The following is a 23701-nucleotide window of genomic DNA, read 5'->3' on the forward strand; positions in this document are numbered from 1 at the left end:
AAAAATTTCGTCACTGGAAGAAAAATAAAAATTTATTTTTTATCTTTTGCGACCAAGAGTTTGGTCGGCAAAACTTTTATTTCAGCGACTAAAAGACATTTTGGTCGTTGTATGTATACTTTTGGCAACTAAAATAATTTTGTCGCTGAAAGAAAAATAAAAATTTATTTTTTATCTTTCGCGACCAAAAGCGTGGTCGGCAAAAATTTAATTTCAGCGACTAAAAGACATTTTTGTCGCTGTATGTATAGTTTTGGCAACTAAAAAATTTAGTCGCTGAAAGAAAAATAAAATTTTATTTTTTATCTTTCGCGACCAAAAGTTTCGTCGGCAAAACTTTAATTTCAGCAACTAAACGACATTTTGGTCACTGTATGTACAGTTTTGGCAACTAAAATAATTTCGTCGCTGAAAGAAAAATAAAAATTTATTTTTTATGTTTCCCGACCAAAAGTTTGGTGGGCAAAAATTTAATTTCAGCGACTAAAATATATTTTGGTCATTGTATGTATAGTTTTGGCAACTAAAATAATTTCGTCGCTGAAAGAAAAATAAAAATTTCTTTTTTATCTTTCGCGACCAAAAGTGTGGTCGGCAAAAATTTAATTTCAGCGACTAAATGACATTTTTTGTCGCTATATGTATAGTTTTGGCAACTAAAAAAATTTAGTCGCTGAAAGAAAAATAATGGAAATTTATTTTTTATCTTTCGCAACTAGAAGTTTGGTCTGCAAAACTTTAATTTCAGCGACTAAAAGACATTTTGGTCGCTGTATGTATAGTTTTGGCAACTAACAAATTTAGTCGCTGAAAGAAAAATAAAAATTTATTTTTTATCTTTCGCGACCAAAAGTTTGGTCGGCAAAACTTTAATTTCAGCGACTAAAAGACATTTTGGTTGCTGTATGTATAGCTTTGGCAACTAAAATAATTTCGTCGCTGAAAGAAAAATAAAAATTTGTTTTTTATCTTTCGCGACCAAAAGTTTGGTAGGCAAAACTTTAATTTCAGCGACTAAAATATATTTTGGTCGCTGTATGTATAGTTTTGGCAACTAAAATAATTTCGTCACGGAAAGAAAAATAAAAAATTATTTTTTATCTTTCGCGACCAAAATCTTGGTCGGCAAAAATGTAATTTCGGCGACTAAAATATATTTTGGTCGCTGTATATATAGCTTTGGCAACTAAAATAATTTAGTCGTTGAAAAAAAAATAAAAATTCACTTTCTATCTTTGGCGACCAAAATTTTGGTTGGCAAAAATTTAATTTCAGCGACTAAAAAATATTTTAGTCGCTATATAGATAGTTTTGGCAACAAAAATAATTTAGTCGCTGAATGAAAAATAAAAATTCACTTTTTTCCTGTGGCGACCAAAATTTTTGTCGGCCAAAATTTAATTTCAGTGACTAAAAAATATTTTAGTCGCTGTATAGATAGTTTTGGCAACTAAAATAATTTAGTCGCTGAAAGAAAAATAAAAAATTACTTTCACTCATTACTCTTTCTCTCTCTTTCTATCTATTTGTCTCTCTTTTTCTCTCTGTGTCTCTACCTCTGTCTCTCTTCTCTTTTTCTCTCTCTCACTCATCACTTTTCTCTATCTGTCTGTCTCTCTCTGTGTCTCTATTTTTGTCTCTGTCTCTCTTCTCTTTCTCTCTCTCACTCATCACTCTTCTCTGTCTGTCTGTCTCTCTTTCTATATCTCTCGCTTATCTCTCTTTTCTCTATCTCTCTCATCTCTCGTCTCTCTCTGTCTCTCTTCTCTTTATCTCTCTCGCTCATCTCTTCATGTATCTCTCTTGTTTATCTCTTTTCGCTCTTTTTCTCTCTCTCTCTCTCTGTCTGTCTCTTTTCACCCATTTTTTCATTTTCCTCTCTCTATTCTTTTTCTCTCTCTTACTCATCACTCTTCTCTGTTTGTCTATCTATCTGTCTCTCTCTGTCTATGTGTCTCTCACTCATCTATCTCTTCTCTCATCTCTTTTTTCTCTTTGTCTCTTTCGTTCATCTCTCTTGTCTCTATCTCTCTTGTTCATCTCTCTTCTCTCGCTCTCTCTCATCTCTCTTTTCTCTCTGTCTCTATCACTCATCTCTCTTATCTCTATCTCTCTCGCTGTCTCTCTCATTCATCTCTCTTCTCTCTATGTCTCTCTAGCTCATCTCTCTTCTCTCTATCTCTCTCTCTGTCTATCTCGTTCATCTCTTCTCTCTCTGTCTCTTTTTCTGACTCTCACTCTCTATCTCTTTCTCTCTTTGTCTCTTTCGCTTTCTCTCCCTCACTCGTCACTCTTCTCTGTCTGTTTGTCTTTGTCTCTGTCTTTGTCTCTTTTTCTCTTTGTCTCTCGCTCATCTCTCTTCTCTCTATCTCTCTCATCTTTTTTCTTTCTCTATCTCTCTCTCATTCATCTCTCTTCTCTCTATCTCTCTCTATGTCTTTCCTACTCATCTGGATTTCTCTCTCTATCTCTCTTTTTTTCTATGTCTTTCTCTCGATCATCTCTTTTCGTTCTCTTTCTTTCTCTCTTTGTCTATCTCTCACTCATCCATTGTTTCTCTCTGTCTGTGTCTCTATGTCTTTCTCTCTCTATCTCTCTCTCTCTCTGTCTGTCTATCTCTCTTTCACTCATCACTCTTCTCTCTCTATGTCTCTTTCTCTATCTCTTGTTCATTTCTTTTTGTTGTCTCTCTCTCTCTATGCCTGTCTGTTTGTCTCTCACTCTTCTCTCTCTCTTTCTCTTAATGTGTCTGTCTGTCTCTCCCATTGTGTTCACCTTGCTCACTCTCTCCTTCCCCTCTTCTCTATTTACCGAGCTCTTCACTAGAAGAAAATACACTTTTAGCGACCACTTTGTCTCTCTCTCTCTCGCTCATCACTCTGTCTCTGTCTCTCTCTTTCTCTCTCTCTATCTCTCTTCTCTATCTATCTCTCACTCATCTCTCTCTCACCACCCATCTCCTCTACCACATTCACTACTACTGCAAATGTCATTCCACTACCAGCATTATTACCATTGTTGCCACTCCATCTCTACGACTACCATTACTGCCAGTATCGTTACCACTTCACTACCACTACCACCACCACTACTACTATTACCTCTCCTTTACCACCGCCACTCCATCTCCTCTACCACTACCACAACTTCATCATCAATCTCCTTCGCCACCACCACCACCACCATCACCATCACCTCTTATCCACCACCTTCACCACTACTGTCGCTCTCTCTCCTCCACCACCTTCACAAAAAAAATGGGCTACAAAAATCATATTTTTCATTAACCATAAAAAATTAATTTTATTTTAACGAAAAATATTTTTCATTAAAATATTACCCCTACTTCTACCAAATAAAAAAAAAAATCATTAAAAAAAAAATGAAACAAAATTTCCCTTTTTTTTTCACTAACTCGCCCGCCCAAACTTAATTTCCCCCTTTTGTTTTTTCCCTCTGCCTTTCCCCCCATTTTTTCATTTCCTTTCAGGTTTACAGAGTCCTAAGTTTCGAAACAACACACTCTCTCTCTCTCTCTCTCTCTCACACACACACACGGAGGCGAGCGATGAGCGGTGAATATTTTAAAAGTATAATTCATTCTAATGTTTTTTAAAATTTTTCGATATACCAAACATAAATACACTTTAAAAGTATAATATTTGTAAAAAAAATATTTAAAAAATTCACTGAATACTAAAATAAAACAAATTCACTTAATACTAAAATATTTTAAAATGTCACTCTTATTTAAGTTCTAGGTACAAAAAGTTTTAGTCGTTATATATGGGTTATTTGCCAACAAATAACCAATTTAGATGATGTTTGGGAAGTGAGTTTTTATGTAGGTTTTTTTAGATGTAAGATATTAAAATGTCATTTTTTTTTTTTTTTTTTTTGTGTTTGGGAAGATAGTTGGATTTTTTTGTGGTTGGATGTGATATTTGTGAGAAAAAAAGTGAAATGATTATGGGGTTGGATGTGATATTTTGTTTGGATGTGTTTTTTTTGATTTTGCAACATTTTTGTCTTTTAATGGAAAAAATGAGAAAAAACCTAGGTAAAATTCTTCCCAAACACCACCTTAGTCGCCACAGGTCTAAAATTTGGGGGGGAAATTACTTTTTCATTTCGCGCCCTCTTCTACATTCTCTGTTTAAACAAACACAAAAGTCCTCTTCTCTCACACATCACCACCAAACCTCACCCCACCTCATCTCAGCACAGTCCCTTACCACCGTCGCTCACTGTACATTGCACATCGGCACCGCCGCAGCCGCAAATCACCACCGCCACCGCCGCAGATCACAGGTTCTCTCTCTCCCTCTCTGTGTCGGTTGCCCTCTCTATCTCGCTCTCTTCTCTCTCTCTCTCTCTCTCCCTTCCTCTATTTCCCCAACTATCAACTCTTGCTATAGGGTTTTATATGATTTATACTAAATAATTTCGTGTTGATTTCTTAAACTGGTTTGATTTTGGGCAATACCCCTCATTTGGATATATCCCAAGGATTTATATGATTCTTTCTCAGATTTTGGGCAATACCCCTCATTTTGCTAGTTTTCAGGAGGCTTCTCAGTCTCACTCTATGGTTTTGCTACATTTGTTTTCTGAGATATTGTGTAGCCTTGGATTTGGTGTTAGAGTAATAGTGCAATTCTCTGAGATATATATCTAGTTTTGCTGAAGCTAATATCTTTGTTTATTGACCTACTTAAGATCTATATATTAAACATATAAGGAAGTCTAACTTATTAAGTCCTCCTATTCACACTCTCCTTTTACAGAACCCTAGAAAATAATCTTGCATGTCCAGGGAGGTTTTACTTTTGGGCTTAAAAATTCAAAATGGCAAAAAAATTTTAAGTACTACTTTTGAAAATTATTCACTATCAATTGTTTCTCATGATTTGTGTGGCTGTACCAATAATGAGAGCCTTCAGTTACAAAAAAGCTGGTTTGTCTTGTGATTCGTCTGGCCCCACTGTGTTTGTCGAGCTGCAAGATTGCCACTGGAAACTTTTACAAAGAAGACAAATGATGAACAATGAACAATTTCGAAAAGAAAACAATTTCTTGCATATTCTACATATAAAGAAAGGTTACTGTTGCTTTCACATATCCTCGCACTGTCTTTTGAAGTACCAAGACTCTGTGAATGTGCTCTTCAAATAGTTCCTAATATCATTTTGGTATTCTCTTCTGTCAGCATAATTGAGGGAAATGTCATTCCTAACCCTTTGTTATCTTGACGTAAACCAGTTCCATATAGGTTCAGCACAAACAAACCTATGCACTTTCTTGTTCTGTCTGACGTATACAAATTTGTTGTGAAGGGATGTGTTCAAAACTCTTGAATGTGGCTTTTCAAATCACTAACCAATATGTGCTGTTCTATCATTTAAAAAAAATATATATATATATTTCTTTGAGATTTTTTGTAGGGCTGTAATCCATATGTGATTCATTGGTTAAGCCATAACTTGTACACCCTCTTATCATCGTTACTTTTAGGTAGTATTTGATAACCCAATTCAACAGTTAAAAACTAAAGGTATTAAGTGAATAAATTATGCTTAATAAACACAATTCATATTGCACCTGTTAGAAATATGACAAAATTTCAAGTTATAGACTACTTATCAAATGTTGAGTTCATGACATAGAGATGCTCAAAGCAACTACCTTTTATCCATGAAATAAATAAAACCACTTTTAACCAATCAGCATTCCTCATCCTATTACAGTACATGGTATTGAATTGGATCCACTAACCAATATTGCGATTATGCATTCAAAATGAGCTGGTGAAAGTTTTATGCACCAGTGAGCTGGTAAAAGTAAAAGTTGACTCCCCATTGATCGCTTTATAAAAAGTTAAACTAAATTATGAGACAAATTCCGTGGCTACCTCATTTAGAGCACTAAAAGGCTACCACTTCCCAGTCAGTAATATCACCAGTTAACACGTAGGTCAGACATAGAGGAAACTACTACTTTAGGTGAAGAAACTCCCTAAGAACTGAATGTAGGGAAAAAAAATGAAAGCCATACCTGAAGCTTAAAATTTTGATGTTTTTGTGGGTCATCTTGGCGGTCAGAATCTGCTTCAGTATATTCATCATGCTCTTCTTGGTCTGCCTTTTCAAGTACTACTTTTATAGTCTCACCAGTCCTTGGGATATATCCAAACGCCTCACAGATAAAAAAAAATTATGGACCACTAGACAGGCATGAGTTCATTTTGCCTGGACTTCATAGATGAAGTTATTAATTTCAAAAATGGAAAGGAAAAAAAAGAAGGAAAGAATCTCTAATAAAACTAGTAAAATAGTAACAAATGATGCATAAAAACTAAATACCCAATGACGCAAGACAAGTAGGGACAGCAGCAACAATGTGTTTATGGACTGATTTTAATTGGGGTTTTATGGCTGAAATTGCAATAAAAGTATAGGGGTTTTAAAGGTTTGTTTAGAGTAATAAAGGGGTAAGCGTACAAGCATGAAAACATGAGATTTTGGCACTATTCAAGGGCTGCTTTAAGCGCTGTAAACAGTACCCGTGAACAGAGTTTGAGCTGTTAAAGTGTCTACAAGAGGGAAAGATGGAGAAGAGGAAGATAGTTTCTACGAATCACTCCTAGAGGCCTTAGGCATCACACAATCCATAAGAAAGCATCAAAGCTCTTGAAAATCTCTAAAATATCAACTTTATTAAATTATAAGCATTACATGACTTTACATAGATTTTAGAGACTTCCTTTATCAACCAAGATTCTAAAATATAAAACTAATAAAATTGGTAGTACATTAATTTGTCCTTTAGTATTCAAATGTTATTCCATGTCAAGATAGTAACAGAATTGAGTTAAGAATATGAACGGAAATGTTTGTTAATTATCAGTCTTGATGTATATGTCTATATGCATTAAAAATTTGTGCTCATTGTGCTCTTTGGCCTTTGATTATGTTAAATTGTAATAGAATGGCTCCTGCGAAAAAGATGCGCCGTTTCCCACCACCAAAGAGGGCATTAATTGAACCATACTCATCGCAGACCGATACACCTACACCTACTCCTGAAGGTGTTGCAGCAGATGGATCTCAGACTATTGTACCATCTCCGTCTGAACAAGCTGCATTGTCAGGATCTGAGACTGTTGCACCATCTCCGTCTGAAAGTAATGCACCAGGTGTATCTGAGAGTTGTGAAGCATCTCCGTTTGAAACGAATCCACCATCTCCTCAAAGTCAACCGAGTGGCGCAGGTAATTAAATATGTTTGAGATCTGTCTTCAATTTATATATATTGTTAATATTTTGTAATTTTTAAATACATTAATAATATTATCAATTACCAGGTGCATCTTCATCAAAGCGTGTGCGGGGACCAACAGTTGGAAAAGCAACAGCAAAAAGAATTGCCAACAATAATGGAAACAAGCTGTACATTCCAATCACGGAGACATTCAATGCATTCGAAGGTGTGCTAGCGACCCCAGGATCGAATGAGATCGGCCTTCAGATTAGGAGGATGTGCCCCATTCAAGGCGTTAACAATTGGACTGCTGCTGAGCCAGCGACAAAAGCTGCTGTTGTACAAGCTGTCCGGGTATGATTAAATTGCTTTCATAGTCTGTGTGGATGATGGAAACAGTGCTTTTATAATGTGCATATAGGAGCTCATTTGTTTTCTTTGTTTACTTTGTTGGTTTTCGAAGCTTGAAAGCAGTGAAGAGATGAAAAGCTCATTTGCTTCAACTTGTGTCTATAAATAAGCAGCCCATTCCATCTTAGATTTTTTGAGGAGGGAGTGTCTATAAATAAGCAGCCCATTCCAACTTATTCATGAATCATGTTGGTACATGAAATTGTTTAAGGTCCCGTGGTTTCCTTTATTTTTTTGTTTGTTGATATAGCTTTTTTAAAGTTACTTACCATAAACTTCTCTTCATTATTTTATCATTCCAATGGAAGTTAAGAGCAATGCAACCTACATAAAGTACATGACATATTATTCTTGACCACATACGTAGGACAACCATTTAGTCTTTTTAGTGAGTGCCTTGTTAACCAACAGGACAATCACAGGCTCTGTGAAATTGGATTCTGCATACATGTCTGATAAACATATCATTACAGAAAATGCCGATTCAAGTAAAATTATTTTGATACCCACAACCACATGTCTATGTTTAAATCGTTATTTGTCTACGAACATAGTATACTGGTATTCCATTTAAACGATGGCAATGTATGAAGATGCGCATTATAAATGTTTGTCAGGTTGCTGCTAAATCCAGTTTAGGTGGACTGTATGGATGGTAGATGTTAAGCTCCCGTAGTCAATTTCTTAAATTGGCTTCTAATGGAAATCATCCAATTATTGGAGTAAGAGAAGTTGTAGTCAATCGCAATTTGTTTTGTAGTTCACAAAATTCATAAATTGTTAGGATAAAGCTTGTGTTCTATTGTCAATGTTACTTGGTTTCTTTAGTAATGATCTCCTATTTGTGTTGCAACTTTCTGAGTCACTGTTTTTTCAATCAAGTTGTGGAGGGCCAAATCTCCTTTATATAATTCTTGAATCTGAGTCATTCTTGTTATTAGTGGAGTGTAATTTTGATGTCTGTTTTTGGGCTATGCCCATGTAAAAGAAAAAGTAATAAGCCTGGTCTTGGCTAAGAGTGATGAAAATAACAAGTGTACTTTATTTATTTGTCTCCCTTCCATGATGCAAGTGTTGTCTGCTCCCAGCTGTGTTGCTGTGGGTTCAAGTCATGTGAATTAGCCTGGTCACAAAAAAGTTGGGGGTACGACTTGCCAACTAAGTACCTCTTCTGCACTGGGTATGATGACCTTCGATCATTGATGCAGTTAATACAAATTAGTCTTCATTGTATACAAATTAGTCTTCATTGCCCCAATTCATGTACCAACATGATTCATGAATAAGTTGGTCGGCAAATTCTTTCTTCACAGATTGAACTATGAAAGTGGTGGATCATATATCATGGAAAGATTATAGGGAGTCTTGGTCATAGCTCCCTCATTTAAACTAGTATGATGACACCATTTTAAGGCTTTCGCACTGTTAACATATTTGCAGCTTTCACATTACATAAGTTAAGTTACTTATTGTGTTTGTATTGATTGTAGGATAAATTTGAGATTGGGGATAATTACGAGGAGAATTCACTATCCCAAAAAGTTGTGGAAAAGAAGTGTTATGTGTTATATAAAGATTGGAAGTGCAGAATGAAGAAGAAATGGGAGAAGCTTGTGGATGCGGGAATTGATCCCTATGCTCATCCATACAAAGGAGTACAATCCGATGATTGGAAGTATTTGATTGACCAAGTATGGTTGGATCCTAAAAACAAGGTATGTTATGATTTAGTTATTACTTAGTACTCTTTATCATTGTTTAACTATATATGTAACAAACCGTTATAATCTGGATTATGTAGCCTCGCTACGATGCCGGCAAACTAAATAGGAGCAAGCTACCCTACAATCATAGTAGTGGGTCGCGATCTTTTCCGGCGGCGATGAGCATTGCGGTGAGATGTGTGTCATTGATTTTATTAACTTTATCCACACATATTTAAAATGTTAGTGTTGATATCGGTGTTTGGCATATCACAGGTGAAGGAAAACGGTGGCTTGTTGCCAGATATTTGCAATTTCTACAAGGACACTCATCAGAACAAGAAGACAAAAGAATGGATTGATCCTATATGCTGTGATTTACATGTAACTATTCCAATCATTTGGACACTTATAGTAACTACTGTGTTTGATTTATATTAACAATAGTTATATGTCACAATTACAGGAGCAAATGACAATGGTGCGGGATGAGTCTATTGAGTCTGGAACACCGATGACACAAGAGGATATATCAAGAGTGGTGCTGGGGAAGAAGAAGGGATACTTGAGAGGTTTTGGGGTCGGACCAAAGCCCTCGTCTTGTGATGTTGGGTTGAATGTGGCATCACAAGCACGTGAGGAGCACTTGAAAAGGCTTACATCCGAGTTGGAGATACTGCGTGCGGAGCAGCAGAGTGACCGTGAGGAGCAGAAAAAAAAGGAAGAGGAGCAGCAAAAAAAGGAAGAGGAGCAACAAATGAAAGAGGCAGAGAATGCAAGACAACGTGAGGAGATGCAGATGCAGATTTTTGGACTTCAGAGCACGTTGGCGCAAGTTTTGGAAAAGCTCAATCCATCAAAGTCCCCACCATAGCTACTTATGGTAATGGGTAAGTGTGTTAACCAAATTGCATTATATTTATGTTCAAAGTCAAGGCAAATAAACGTGTTATGAGAATATTAGAGAACAAATTGTGAGGCAAAAAGGGGAAAACAACCCATTCGGGGCCAAACATTGGAAACAGCACCGAAACAAATTGGTGGTAGTTTGATGGGGAGAGAGAAGATTGTGAGTGTTTGGATCTAAGCCAAGTGAGATGAGCTTTTTCTTGATGCATGAGTTCCAAAAGTTCTTGACTTCATTGTCAGTTCTACCAGGGAGGTGTTTGGCTATCTGAGCCCATCTGTTGCCTAGAATTCTATGAACATCAATGATGATTCTCTCTTCTTGTTCAGTAAAAGAACCCCTCTTGAGATCTGGCCTCAAGTAATTTATCCACCTTAGTCTGCAACTCTTTTCGCACCTTTGCAAGCCTGCAATATCTCAACAATAAAATTAGAACAAATATTGGGTATAATGGTATTATTACATGACAATATTAAAAGTATCACCAACCAATGATGAATCTTATATTGCGGTAGTGCATAGTTAGATTAGTGGGTGACAAATGATGTCTACTTAATCTTATTTCTGATATTTTGATTGTCCGTGACTTGTGTCACCGTTAAACTCAATATTTGTTCCAAAATCCAGTCATTGATTTCTAGAAATGACAATACTAAGTATAAAATAGATCTTGAGCAAGTCCTATAGTGCAGTGAAATAACACCAGACTCTTAGGGATCAGCCAAGCTCAGCACCTGTATTCGATTTCCTTCTTCTATCCCTCTCTTGAAATGAGACAAGAAATAACAAGTAGAATTCATACCTGCTAGTTTAGGAACAGAACTCCAACAGCCATGGCCATGGCTACTGATGTGTGTGATGAGCTTCTCATCTTCTTGATGGGTTTTGGAGAATTGTACATGAAGGTTCTTGTTGGTATTTGTGCAATTCTTCTATTTGAAATGGTCATATCTGCGACATGCAATGTTATATTAGTGGGAATTCAACTTCTTATAATCAGTAGTGCCATTTTCCATGGTAGATTTACATATAAAATTTTCTACTTACAGATAAATCACTGATTAGGCTTATTAATTTTGTTGTTGTGATTTCGAATATGGGACAACTAACTACTTAAAACAAATTAAGCTAAATTGCAGACAAGATGTTTTTGTTCTATCCATAGATCGCTGATTTTGTGATTAAAACACTGTTTATTAATTTTGAGGTTGTGAATTTGCGAACCTAAAGACAACCACTCTGAACAAATTATGTTAAATCAAGTCCATACCCTATCCACCGGTCCCAAGTATCAATAAAGACAAAACTTGACCTAGATAACTACACGAAGTCTTTGCTCCCTCAGTGACTTCTAATTTCATTGAAGTTAAGTGCATGAATTCTAATTTCATTGAAGTTAAGTGCATGCAGAATCATCTTCGTAAACTAGCTAACATGCCATTGTAAAATTTCAAAGCAAGATATTGCCCTTTAAAAGTTTCATCAGTGTCAAAATCATCATCATCATCATCATCATCATCATCAAGATATCAATATTCATTCAAACAAAGACAGCTCTTTATTGGGTTGTAGCTTGCATGTTCATGCCATGAAATGTGAAAACTCATCATAAGCTAAATCTCAGTGCTTGGTCAAGTAGGATCTTAGTTGTTTAGTTATCTAAATTGTGAAACTTTAGAGAATCCTATAACATTTAGTTTTGAAATTTCTACTAGTTTTGTCATGATTATTAATTGAAAGTGTCTTTAGTGCATTGTCGCTTTATTTTGTTTGTCATGAGCACCATTTGTGTGGTGTGATTGAGTTATATAAACCGTCTTGGTCCATCCATATATCAGGCTTGGGCAAAGTGTGGACTGGGACAATGACCCTCTTTTTAGGCGGATTTGGTGTATTTTCTGGATTTTTCTGTTCATTAGGATTGGACTGGCTTCGGAGGTTTTGTACTATCTCTTTTCTCTTTATCTCTCCATAGAATAATAATTCTAATATGGCCCCCAATTTAATGCTTTGTAATTTTCAATGTGAATCATGCCAAAACAAGAAGTTAATGTGAAAGCTACATGATAACGTATCTTTGTGTTAGCAAAGACTTTTTATTGGGTGTCCGGGCCTTGCCTCAATTAATTTTTAGGTATATATAGTCTTTCATTTAACTTAGTTTCCATTGTTGAAGCATAGGTCAATATTGGCATATTGTGGAACAATAGTTATAATTGATATATACATATGAATGATGTTTAATTTACAAAATGGTATTGATTGTCATTTAATTTGTTAATGTTTCCTTTACTTTCCATGTAGAAAAAATATTTTTTGTCCAATTTTACAATAAAGTTATGTGCAAATATTTTTAACCAAAAGTTACCTGACATTATTTCTTATTTTCTTTGGTACAGATGGATGATCTCGTGCACGAAGCTAAATTGTACAGGACTAATGGGCACTATAAGCATTTTTGGAAGGAATATATATTTTTGAATAGATGTGTATGGAAAATATTTGGGAGGAGTAGTAGTTATTTTTTTTGGATGAATGTGTATGAAAAATATTTAGATAGACTACTAGTGTGTATATTTTTTGATAGCTGAGCATGGATAACAATTTAAAACATAATAACAACTAATTGTTATGTTTTAAATTGTTATGCTAGATGGATGTGACTTGGATAATTATATAGATTACAAGTGGATTTTTAATTGGAGGAATATGTATCTTTGAAATTATTTGTGGATGAAAGTTTATAATAGTTGATGACTTTCATTAAACAAGTTTAGGCTTGGATGATTTATATTTTGTCAATTGTTCATGATTCAGTTGATTTGAATGAAGCTTGCAAATTACATATTATATTGAATGAATTGGATGAATTATTATGAATTACATGTTTATTTTGTTGGATGTTGGCGACCAAATGTTGATCTTGTTTTTTTTGTTTTGGCGACCAATTGATTAGTTGGGAAAGATAACTAATACTTTTGCCGACAAAATAATTAGTCGTTAAAATTATTAATTTTGGCGACTAAAACGGAAATTGTCGCTAATAGGTCAATTGCCGACTAAAGTTTTAGTTGCGCAAACATTTTTTTTCGCGACTAACATATTTGGTGGTGGAATGTGACAATTGCCGACCAAACTTTTTTGGTCGTGGAATGTGCCATTTGCCGACCAAACTTGTTAGTCGTGGAATGTGACAATTGGCAACCAAATTTTTTGGTTGTGGAAACGGGCCTTAGTTGCCGACCAAACTATTTAGTCGTTAAATGTGCGAATTGGCAACTAACATATTTGGTCGGGAAAATATGACTTTTCGCGACTAAAATGTTTTAGCTACTAAATGGATTAGTCGCAGTAATTATATATTTAGCGACCAAAAATTTAGTCGGCAAATATGACTTTTCGCGACTAAAATGTTTTAGCTATTAAATGGATTAGTCGGAGTAATTATATATTTAGCGACCAAAAATTTAGTCGGCAAATATGACTTTTCGCGACTAAAATGTTTTAGCTACTAAATGGATTAGTCGCAGTAATTATATATTTAGCGACCAAAAATTTAGTCGGCAAATATGACTTTTCGCGACTAAAATGTTTTAGCTACTAAATGAATTAGTCGCAGTAATTATATATTTAGCGACCAAAAATTTAGTCAGCAAATATGACTTTTTCGCGACTAAAAAACTTTTTAGTCGCTAATTACTTTCCGCGACCCTCAATTGGCGACCAAAGTGGCGACCAAAAAAATTAGTCGCGGATGACTTTTGCCGACTAAAAATGAACTTTTGCCGACTAAATTTTTAGTCGGCAAAAGTGTTAATTCTTGTAGTGTTTATATCCAAATTACATTGTTAGTTAGATCATTAGTTGAGTTTTTTTTTTCCTTTCTCAAACCAAATCAAGAATTGTCTAATTCACATTAGAGAGAGAGAGAGAGAGAGAGAGAGAGCTTCAAATAGAGATTCTAGATGCAATGTTTAGTAATTACTCCGAAGCATAGGACAAAACAAAACAACACACCAACAAAAGGAATAACATGAGGGTTATCCAACTGAATAGAAATTTCTTAGATCACTTCGCATGCAAGCAATGAAGTACAATTGTTTATCATAATGGAAACAAATATAGTTGTCATGACTGCACAATTATCTTTTCGTGGATTTTCCTGTGAATCAACAATTACTTAAATGCCAAGCAAGCCAAAATCACTATAAGTTTGTGTGATAAAGTTTTCTAAAGTACATGAATCAATCAAATTTTGACATTTTTGCATAAAATTTACAATCTTCCTTCACTTGAAGATGAATAGTAGTTCCCGCAAATGGCAATAACTATGTATCCAACCATGAGGAAAAATAATAATAATAATAGTAATAACAAATTTTGGATAGGCAGCCCTTATGGATGGAAAGAAAAATGATTAGATATAGAGAGAAGATAGAAAAATATAGTAGGCTTCAACAGATATTTTCTCATTTGAAGCATAGAAATGCATTTATTTTATATCCAAATTACGTTGTTAGTTGGATTATTAGTTGAGTTTTTTTTCCTTTCCCAAACCAAGTCAAGAATTGTCTAATTCACATGAGAGAGAGAGAGAGAGAGAGCTTCAATAGAGATTCTAGATACAATGTTTAGTAATTACTCCTAAGCATAGGACAAAACAAAACAACACACCAACAAAAAGAATTACATGAGGGTTATCCAACATAGAAATTTCTCTCACATGAAGAGAAAAGGATTCTTAATTGATTTTAAATGTCATGACACAACCAAATGATAGCTAAAAAATCTTTAAAAAGTCTCAACTTAAAATTTTTTTTTCCAAATGAATCCAAATGATATGTACCAAACTCAAAATTATCAACTCTGAGAAGGAAGCAACTCTGAGAATGATCACTAATGTCAAGGATAGCCAAGGATGCTGGTCCTTCAATCAAAACAACACTATTTGAATGGAAAAAAAGATGTGGTGAAGCTTTGTGACTTATTAAATACAAGTCGTCCAATCAATGATGGATCTACTGATAGCATCAGATGGAATATACTTAAGTTCAAACCAGTTCTCACTAAAATCAGCATACTTGAATCTTGAAGCAAACCTTGGTCCCAAGCTTATCATCTCAAGGCTCATCTAGAACAACATCACTCCACCAAAAGTCAAGTTTTTTGCTTGGTTAGCTTGGAAAGGCAAAGTGAAAATAAAGGAATTCTTGCAGTCAATTGGGGTGTTAAACAATAATTCTAATTTATCTTGTGTGCTCTTTCAATCAGGCTTGGAAACACTTGATCATATTCTTTTGCTTTGCCCCTTTGTTTGGTAGCTTTGGTCCAATGTCATCGAGTAGTAGGGGCTGAGCTGGGTATCACCTTGTTCTGTTCTCACTCTTTTTGATTAGTGGCTTGGTTTCAAGTACATAAATTTTGAACATTCTATTTGGGGAGCCATTCCTTTAGCAGTTCTTTGGTCACTTTGGAAGTTACATAATGATATCATATTCAACAATCATCACCCTATCCTAGAGGACTTGTGCAAGCTTGTCAAGGTCAGAATTGCTTATTGGATCAAGGCATACTTGGTTGATATTTCCTATTTGATTGATGACTTCGTTTACAATCTGAATCAGATTCGCCTTTGCAACCTCTAGACTGTGGGCATAATCTGCCAAAGATGATGGAGCTTTGTGAGCTGGTGAAACTCAAGATGGTTGCTTAGGTTTTTGCTATGGGATTGCTCTGCTTTTGTTTTGGGGAAAAGCTAACTAATTGGTTTATGTTTAGGGGTCCATCATTGGTGCTGCTGAAGCTGATGGTTTGATGTTTTGTTTGGTTGTTTAGTAATCTGGTGTTGTAATTTTTATATAGCTTGTTTGGATCGGTGTTGTCCTCCCATCCCCCCCCTCTCTTTTCTCTGTTGGTTTCTGTCACGACCTAAACCCGCCCCTGTAGGTTTAGCACCGTAACTGGCCAGTAATCCGTGGATTACCAAAGGCCTCTGAACAGATTAGCAAGTGATAAGGGGCTGCAGATGTACATGGGACAGAACATTTCAAAACTTACTTATATATATATATATATATAAACATGCTAGTCCAGATACACAATATTTATAAAAGATTTACAGAAGTGAACTTCCCAAGATTTGACTTTACAAACAGTTACAGAGACTAGCATGAAAAGAAAAACAGCCTTGGCATTAAACTTTGATTGGAACCTCCTCGAGAGGCACAAGGGTTGGCTGACAAAACGGTACAGAGGGCCGTCAACTCTAGCCCTGGTCATGTGCCAGCTCACCTACATACATAATATAAACTGTAAGTGAAAGCCCAGTAAATAATAACAGAGTAAAGGGGTTATATGAATGATGTCTAGCACAAGTTAGAATCCAGCATTTAAATCAGAGCATAATCAGACTTCAAAACAGAAACAGATTCATATACACTTTCATATTCAGATTTTGCATAAGATCATACTTGGTACACCCATTAGCTATCAGAACAGATTGGTCCAGAGACCCACATACATGGTACCAACGACCACAAAGGTCCATAACTTGCGTGCAAGTAGCCATGGTATTGTTACTCCCAGGCAAAGGCCACGTGCAGATTGGCCGCGGTATTGTTACCCATGGGCGAGGGCCACATGCAGATTAGCCGCGGTATTGTTACCCCCAGGCGAGAGCCACATGCAGATTGGCCGCGGTATTGTTACCCCCGGGCGAGGGCCACGTGAACTAAGGGTGCCACAAATACTTTTCAGAAAATTGGACATTCATTTATCATTCGTAAGATAGCATTTCAGAAAACAGATTATGCCATACCAGTCAGAAAATACTTAGGTTAAACATAACTTTACATAGTTATTACTCACAGTGGGCTTGGAGACAGACAGACAGAGCAGATCGATCAGACAGGACGTGGCACGTGGCCTACACGACACATAACAGATGCACACTTGAAACACACGTTCTAATTGTACAAAACTTATTTCATTGGCTCTTAGTGTGTTTCTAATCTCTTACCCTCACTATAGAGTCTAAAACATGGCCTAGGAATGCCTAGGATGGAATGAGGATGCAAAGATGCGCTTTAAAACACTTTTCAAAATTTTGGTGAAACAGGGGTCCCGCTCGAGCGTGGCCTTCTACGCTCGAGCGAACATGTAGACAAAAAGAATCCGCTTGAGCGTGGATTACTCCGCTCGAGTGGACTGCAAGCTACAGTAAAAGTACTGGATGCATGAAATTCACGCTCGATGGGCACTCGATACCCGCTCGAGCGTAAGACACAAGTCCTCGCTCGAGCGTGCATTACCCCGCTCGAGTGGACCGTAAACATAGGCAAAGTACTGGATACACAAAATTCCCGCTCGAGCGTCATTTTCCCCGCTCGAGTGTACTGCATGAACTCAGTATGTACGCTCGAGCGTGGAGTTTTCCACTCGAGCGTGAGTCCAAAATCCGGAATTTTCAAATTTGAACCTCAAGCTCAAAACTCAACTACAATGCATCAAATTCGATCCTTTTGGGCTAATTTCCTGGAATACACTTGTAAACTCATAATATGACATGTTTCAAAGATCAATTTGAGAAATCAAAGCCCAAAGGTAGTTCAATTAAACACAATTTTCAAATAAACTTTAAGAACATGAAAAACAATGCAAATTCAACACATGCATGGGTTCCTTGAAGCTCCAAAGTTCTAAAACAAGATCAAATGCAAGATTTAACTTCAAAAACATGGTGGGTTCATTGACTATAACAAAAATGTGGACATGTATGCAAGAATTTCTATGAAAACAATCTCAAACTTCATGATATACACATGCATGCAAGAATTCCTACTCAATTCAACATTTAGAACCAAAACTTGACTCTAAACTCTAGTTCACCATGAACTATGCAAGAAGTAAATCAAAATCACAATGGAGAAGATGAATTCTCTACCTTATGTCTTCAATTTCAAGTTTAGGAGCTCAAATTATGAAATTCTTCTATAATTCTACAAGTTCCAAGCCAAAACTTTGTTGAACTCAATTTTCTCCTCTCTCACTCTCCTACGTTTTTCTTGGTCCCAAAATATGGCTGAGGAAATGAATAAAAAGCTCCTAATCAAAGATTGAACAAAGTGGCCCACTAAGGGGCAAAAATGTAATTACGAGCATTCACTAAATCTATGTTTCATCTAGCATTATTTAATCTAATTTAACCATTCCAAATCACATTTCAACTAAATTTACCATAAATTCACATAAAATCTAACTAACATAAAACATTAATCAATTTCGGAACCGGGTGTCGATAAGGCTTTCAATTCACAGTTTAAAGTCAAAGACATGAACAGATCATTTTATGGCAAACAGATAGAAACACGTAAATAATGCAATACACATGCAATTAAATCCCAAATCCTTGCTAAATTATTGTTAAGCATAATTAATCATGAATTAGCATTAATTGGAGGTCGGGGTCATTACAGTCTTCCCTCCTTAAAAGAGTTTGGTCCTCCAAACTCGAATTACCTTCATTCTGAATCAATATTGGGTCCAATGGGAACAATTCCGGATATCTTTTCATCATGTCTTCCTCGATTTCCCAAGTTGCATAGGTTCCTCCGTGGTTTTGCCAATCAACTTTTACCAACAGTATTTCTTTATTTCTCAACCTTTTGATTCGGCGATTCGCAATCTGGATAGGTCTTTCCTCATAAGTGTAGTCATCTTTCAAAAGTACATGTGTCAGTTCAGTGACGTGAAGTGGATCTCTCAAATATTCTCGTAGCATCGATACATGAAAGACGTTATGCATATGTTCTATTACTGGAGGCAAGGCTACCCGATACGATACCGAATTGATCTTTTCGAGGACTTCATAAGGTCCAACATATCTTGGCGCCAATTTTCCTTTAACACCAAACCGAGTTTGACCCTTCATCGGGGTCACCTTTATGAACACGTGGTTCCCAACTTCATATTCCCTATCTCTTCTTCAGACATCGGCATAGCTTTTCTGCCGACTTTGTGCAGTTTTCAGGCGTTACTGGATCAGTTTCACTTTCTCGGTTGTTTCTTGCACAAGTTCTGGTCCCAACAGAGGTCTATCGCCTACTTCAGCCCAACATAGCGGAGATCGACATTGTTTTCCTTACAAAGCTTCGTAAGGAGCCATTCCAATGCTTGAATGGTAACTGTTGTTGTACACAAATTCGACTAATGGCAAGTAGGTCTCCCAATTCCCTTGGAAGTCTAACACACACATTCTGAGCATATCATCCAGAGTTTGGTTCGTTCGTTCAGTTTGGCCATCTGTCTATGGATGATAGGCACTGCTCAGTCTCAATTCAGTCCCCAAAGCCTGTTGCAAACTTTTCCAAAATCTCGATACAAACTTTGAGTCCCTATCAGACACAATAGATACTGGCACTCCATGCAATCTCACAATTTCAGTCATATAGATATTGGCCAATTTATCAGCTTTATAAATAGTTTTGACAGGCAGAAAATGGGCAGACTTCGTTAAACGGTCAACTATAACCCAGATAGAGTCCATACCTCGAGAAGAATGAGGTAATCCTACAACGAAGTCCATGGTAATGTGCTCCCATTTCCATTCCGGTATTGGGAGTGGTTGTAGCAAACCAGCGGGTCGTTGATGCTCAGCTTTAACCTATTGGCAATGTAGACATCTAGCCACAAAGTCTGCAATATTCTTTTTCATTCCAGGCCACCAAAAATTCTGTTTCAAATTATGATATATCTTCGTGTTCCCCGGATGCATAGCAAATTTACTACTGTGAGCTTTAGTCATAACCCGTTTCCTCAAATCACAATAACCGGGCACACAAAGACGGTTTTGAAATTTCAGCACACCATTCTCAAACACAAATCCTGGCCTTGGCGTCGAATTAAATTCCTCTATAATCTTTTTCAAGTGTTCATCTTCACATTGTTTTTGTTTGATCTCATCAAGAATAATAGGTTGGGCAGAAATAGTAGTTAACAGCCCATCTTGTTCTAGGTTAGTCAACAATTCTTTTTGGTTGAATAGCAAACATGACAAATTCGCACTGGATTTTCGGCTCAAGGCATCTACTACAATATTAGCCTTTCCTGGATGATATAAGATTTGTAGATCATAATCCTTGATTAACTCTAACCATCGCCTTTGTCTCATATTCAATTCCTTTTGGGTGAAGAAGTATTTCAAGCTCTTATGGTCTGTGTACACCTCGCGAGTTACCTCATACAAATAGTGGCGCCATATTTTTAGAGCAAACAACACAGCCGCTAATTCAAGATCATGTGTTGGGTAATTCTTTTCATGAGATCGAAGTTGTCTAGAAGCATAGGCAATCACCCTTCCGTTTTGCATTAGTACACACCCCAAGCCTTTATAGGAAGCATCACTGTACACTTGAAACCCATCAGTACCATTAGGCAAAGTTAAGATTGGTGCAGTCACTAACCTGGTTTTCAATTCTTGGAAAGCTACCTCTCATTGTTCACTCCAGTCAAATGGCACAGTTTTCTGAGTTAATTGAGTCAATGGCAAGGCAAACCTCCGGTAGTAACCTGCAAGTCCCAGAAAACTTCGGACTTCTGTCACATTTGTTGGTCTAGGCCAATCCATAACGGCTTCAATTTTCTGAGGGTCAACAGAAACTCCATCCTTGTTGATTACATGTCCACACTGTTAAGCCAGAATTCACACTTGGACAATTTAGCATACAATTTCTTTTCTCTCAAAATCTGCAAGGTGGTTCTCAGATGGTTCTCATGTTCTTCCCTATCTTTAGAATAAACCAAAATGTCATCAATAAATACAACAATGAAATCATCCAGATATGATTTAAACACCCTATTCATAAGGTCCATAAAGGCTGCAGGTGCATTGGTCATCCCAAACGGCATCACTAAAAATTCATAATGTCCATATCTAGTTTGGAATGTAGTTTTCTCTATGTCCTCAGCTCTAACCTTTAGTTGATGATACCCGAACCTGAGGTCAATTTTGGAAAACACTTGGGCACCCTGAAGTTGATCAAACAGGTCATCTATTTGGGCAAAGAGTATTTGTTCTTGATAGTCACTTTATTCAGTTCCCGGTAGTCTATACACAATCTCAAAGATCCATCCTTCTTTTTGACAAACAAGACTGGAGCACCCCAAGGTGAAGTACTCAGACGGATAAATTTCTTGTCTAACAATTCCTGAAGTTGGGTTTTCAATTCTTTCAGTTCAGAGGTAGACATTCTATAGAGAGTCTTGGAAATAGGTTGTGTCCCCGGAAACACTTCAACAGTGAATTCAATCTCCCTATCAACTAAGTCCCCAGGTAAGTCAATCAGAAACACATCAGGAAAGTCGCAAACAACAGGGATTGTTTTTACAGTAGTACTATCAGATGGTGCAGTCAGTATACAATACAGGTAACCTCTACATCCCTTTCTAAGGAGTTTTACAGCTTTCATAGCCGAAATCAAATACGGGGGAGGAACTACCCCATTCCCAATAAAAGTAAATTCAGGCATACCTGGTGGTCTAAACACAACAGTTTTATTTGCACAGTCAATGGTAGCACAGTATTTAGTCAACCAGTCCATCCCCAAAATACAATCAAAATGACTAATATCCAAGGGTAATAAATCCATATATAACACCATATCACCAATCATAATATCACACGCAGGATAAACATGAGTATACATCATAGAATCCCCAGACGGTGTGGATACAGATAACACATATGTCATTTGTTCTAGTGGTCTAGTCAATTTTCGAGAGAAAGCATGCGATACAAAGGAATGTGTAGAACCAGAATCTATCAGTACACATGCATTTTGAGAACATACAGAAAGTGTACCTGACACCACAGTATAGGTGTTAGGTACGTCACCAGGCACTAAGGCGAACACTCTTCCTTGCCTTAATGTTTCATTGTTTGCATTCCCTCTAACATTGGCCCTTGCATTTGGTCTTGCTGCAGAAACAGACCCGGTGGAACTTGTCATAGGACGGTTAACCTCATTGGATCTCACCAGGCAATCCCTCACCATGTGGCCAGTCTTGCCACAGCGAAAACATGCACTTGATGCTCGAAAACAGGCACCCATGTGCTTCTTTCTGCAATCGGGGTAGTTTGGAGTAGATCCGCTACTTTGGCTAGAGCTGCCGGAGGATCCTGTATACTGCCATTTCGAAAACGACCGGCCTTTCTTGAAACTGGATCTAGTCCTCTTTCCTCTCCATTCTGTTGTTGGTGTTGTAGTTTGTTTCTTAACTGCTATTGTGGCTTCCGCCATCAATGCCCTGTCAAGTACCTCCACATAAGTAGGTAACTTTAGGACACCCACTCGGTCAAATATTTCTAGGTCCAGCCCTCCCTCAAACTTCCGTGTTTTCTTGTAATCAGTATCCACCATATGTGGAGCAAAACGCGCCAACTCGGTGAATTTGGCTTCATATTCTGCTACAGCCATTCTTCCCTATTTAAGTTCTTGAAATTCTGACACTTTCCGATCCCTGAAACATTGGGGAAAGTACTTGTCGTAGAAGATAGCATTAAACTGTGCCCATGTCATATTCCCATTGCCATTTTGGATCAGTAACCACCACCTGCGAGCTTCATCCTTCAAAGTGTAGGTGACTAGGAGGACTTTCTGAGTTTCGGTACAAGGGAACACTTCATACAACTTCTCCATTTCCAGTAGCCACGTCTCTGCTTTCAAAGGTTCAATTCTACCATAGAACGTTGATGGTTTCATTTTCATAAATTTCTATGTCAGATTGATAATGTCAGCATTATCTACCTCGGCTTGTGTCGGTGGAAGCGGAGGGGGCAAATGTTGTTGTCTCTGTTGTTGTGTCCAGGCTTCAGTCAACACTTCAAACATCTGTTCCATTCGGCCCATGCGAGCCTCTGAAGATTCACTTTCACCACTTCCCCTTACATTGTCCATCTTACTATACAGACATCAAATAATAATAAACACAGGCATAATCTTATTCGTTTCCTTCAATTCATTTGATTCAAATGTACATTCAGTTTTCATATTCAGTTGAATTACCACACACTCACACATGCAGATGGAATGCCCCTAACTCTTACTAGGACATCCTAAGCTCAAACGGACCTGTGTGTGTGGTAGAACACATGCTCTGATACCACTCTGTCACAACCCAAACCCGCCCCTGTAGGTTTAGCACCGTAACCGGCCAGTAATCCGTGGATTACCAAAGGCCTCTGAACAGATTAGCAAGTAATAAGGGGCTGCGGAAGCAATAATACAAAATAGACAAGGTTCAATGAGCTATGATAACGTACATGGGACAGAACATTTCAAAACTTACTTATATATATATAAACATGCTAGTCCAGATATACAATATTTACAAAAGATTTACAGAAGTGAACTTTCCAAGATCT

The 23701-nt window shown here is 36.9% G+C and overlaps 2 protein-coding genes across 2 annotated transcripts; both read left to right on the forward strand.

Moving 5' to 3' along the window:
- Positions 1-3656: 3656 nt before the first annotated feature.
- Positions 3657-7778, forward strand: LOC145796512 (uncharacterized). The gene is made up of 3 exons (XM_082881752.1): positions 3657-4311; positions 6987-7270; positions 7364-7778. Exons 2-3 carry the CDS (start codon positions 6988-6990, stop codon positions 7618-7620), a joined length of 540 nt encoding a protein of 179 aa, XP_082737878.1. The 5' UTR covers positions 3657-4311; position 6987; the 3' UTR covers positions 7621-7778.
- A 1388-nt stretch (positions 7779-9166) lies between these two features.
- LOC145796514 (uncharacterized) lies at positions 9167-10381 on the forward strand. Its single transcript, XM_082881753.1, has 4 exons — positions 9167-9386; positions 9473-9565; positions 9651-9758; positions 9841-10381. Exons 1-4 carry the CDS (start codon positions 9261-9263, stop codon positions 10246-10248), a joined length of 735 nt encoding a protein of 244 aa, XP_082737879.1. The 5' UTR covers positions 9167-9260; the 3' UTR covers positions 10249-10381.
- The last annotated feature ends 13320 nt before the right edge of the window (positions 10382-23701 follow it).

Source organism: Camellia sinensis, chromosome 8 (genome assembly GCF_055761805.1).
Source record: "Camellia sinensis isolate YWXY chromosome 8, ASM5576180v1, whole genome shotgun sequence".
Lineage (NCBI taxonomy): Eukaryota > Viridiplantae > Streptophyta > Magnoliopsida > Ericales > Theaceae > Camellia > Camellia sinensis.

What these genes read in the sequence shown, in the direction of transcription:
- LOC145796512 (XM_082881752.1), top strand. Translation starts at nt 6,988, where the DNA reads ATGGCTCCTGCGAAAAAGATGCGCCGTTTCCCACCACCAAAGAGGGCA. An exon ending in AAGTCAACCGAGTGGCGCAG is followed by an intron (nt 7,271 to 7,363) that starts GTAATTAAATAT and finishes ATCAATTACCAG; the next exon opens with GTGCATCTTCATCAAAGCGT.
- LOC145796514 (XM_082881753.1), top strand. Translation starts at nt 9,261, where the DNA reads ATGAAGAAGAAATGGGAGAAGCTTGTGGATGCGGGAATTGATCCCTAT. An exon ending in CGGCGGCGATGAGCATTGCG is followed by an intron (nt 9,566 to 9,650) that starts GTGAGATGTGTG and finishes GGCATATCACAG; the next exon opens with GTGAAGGAAAACGGTGGCTT. An exon ending in CTATATGCTGTGATTTACAT is followed by an intron (nt 9,759 to 9,840) that starts GTAACTATTCCA and finishes TCACAATTACAG; the next exon opens with GAGCAAATGACAATGGTGCG.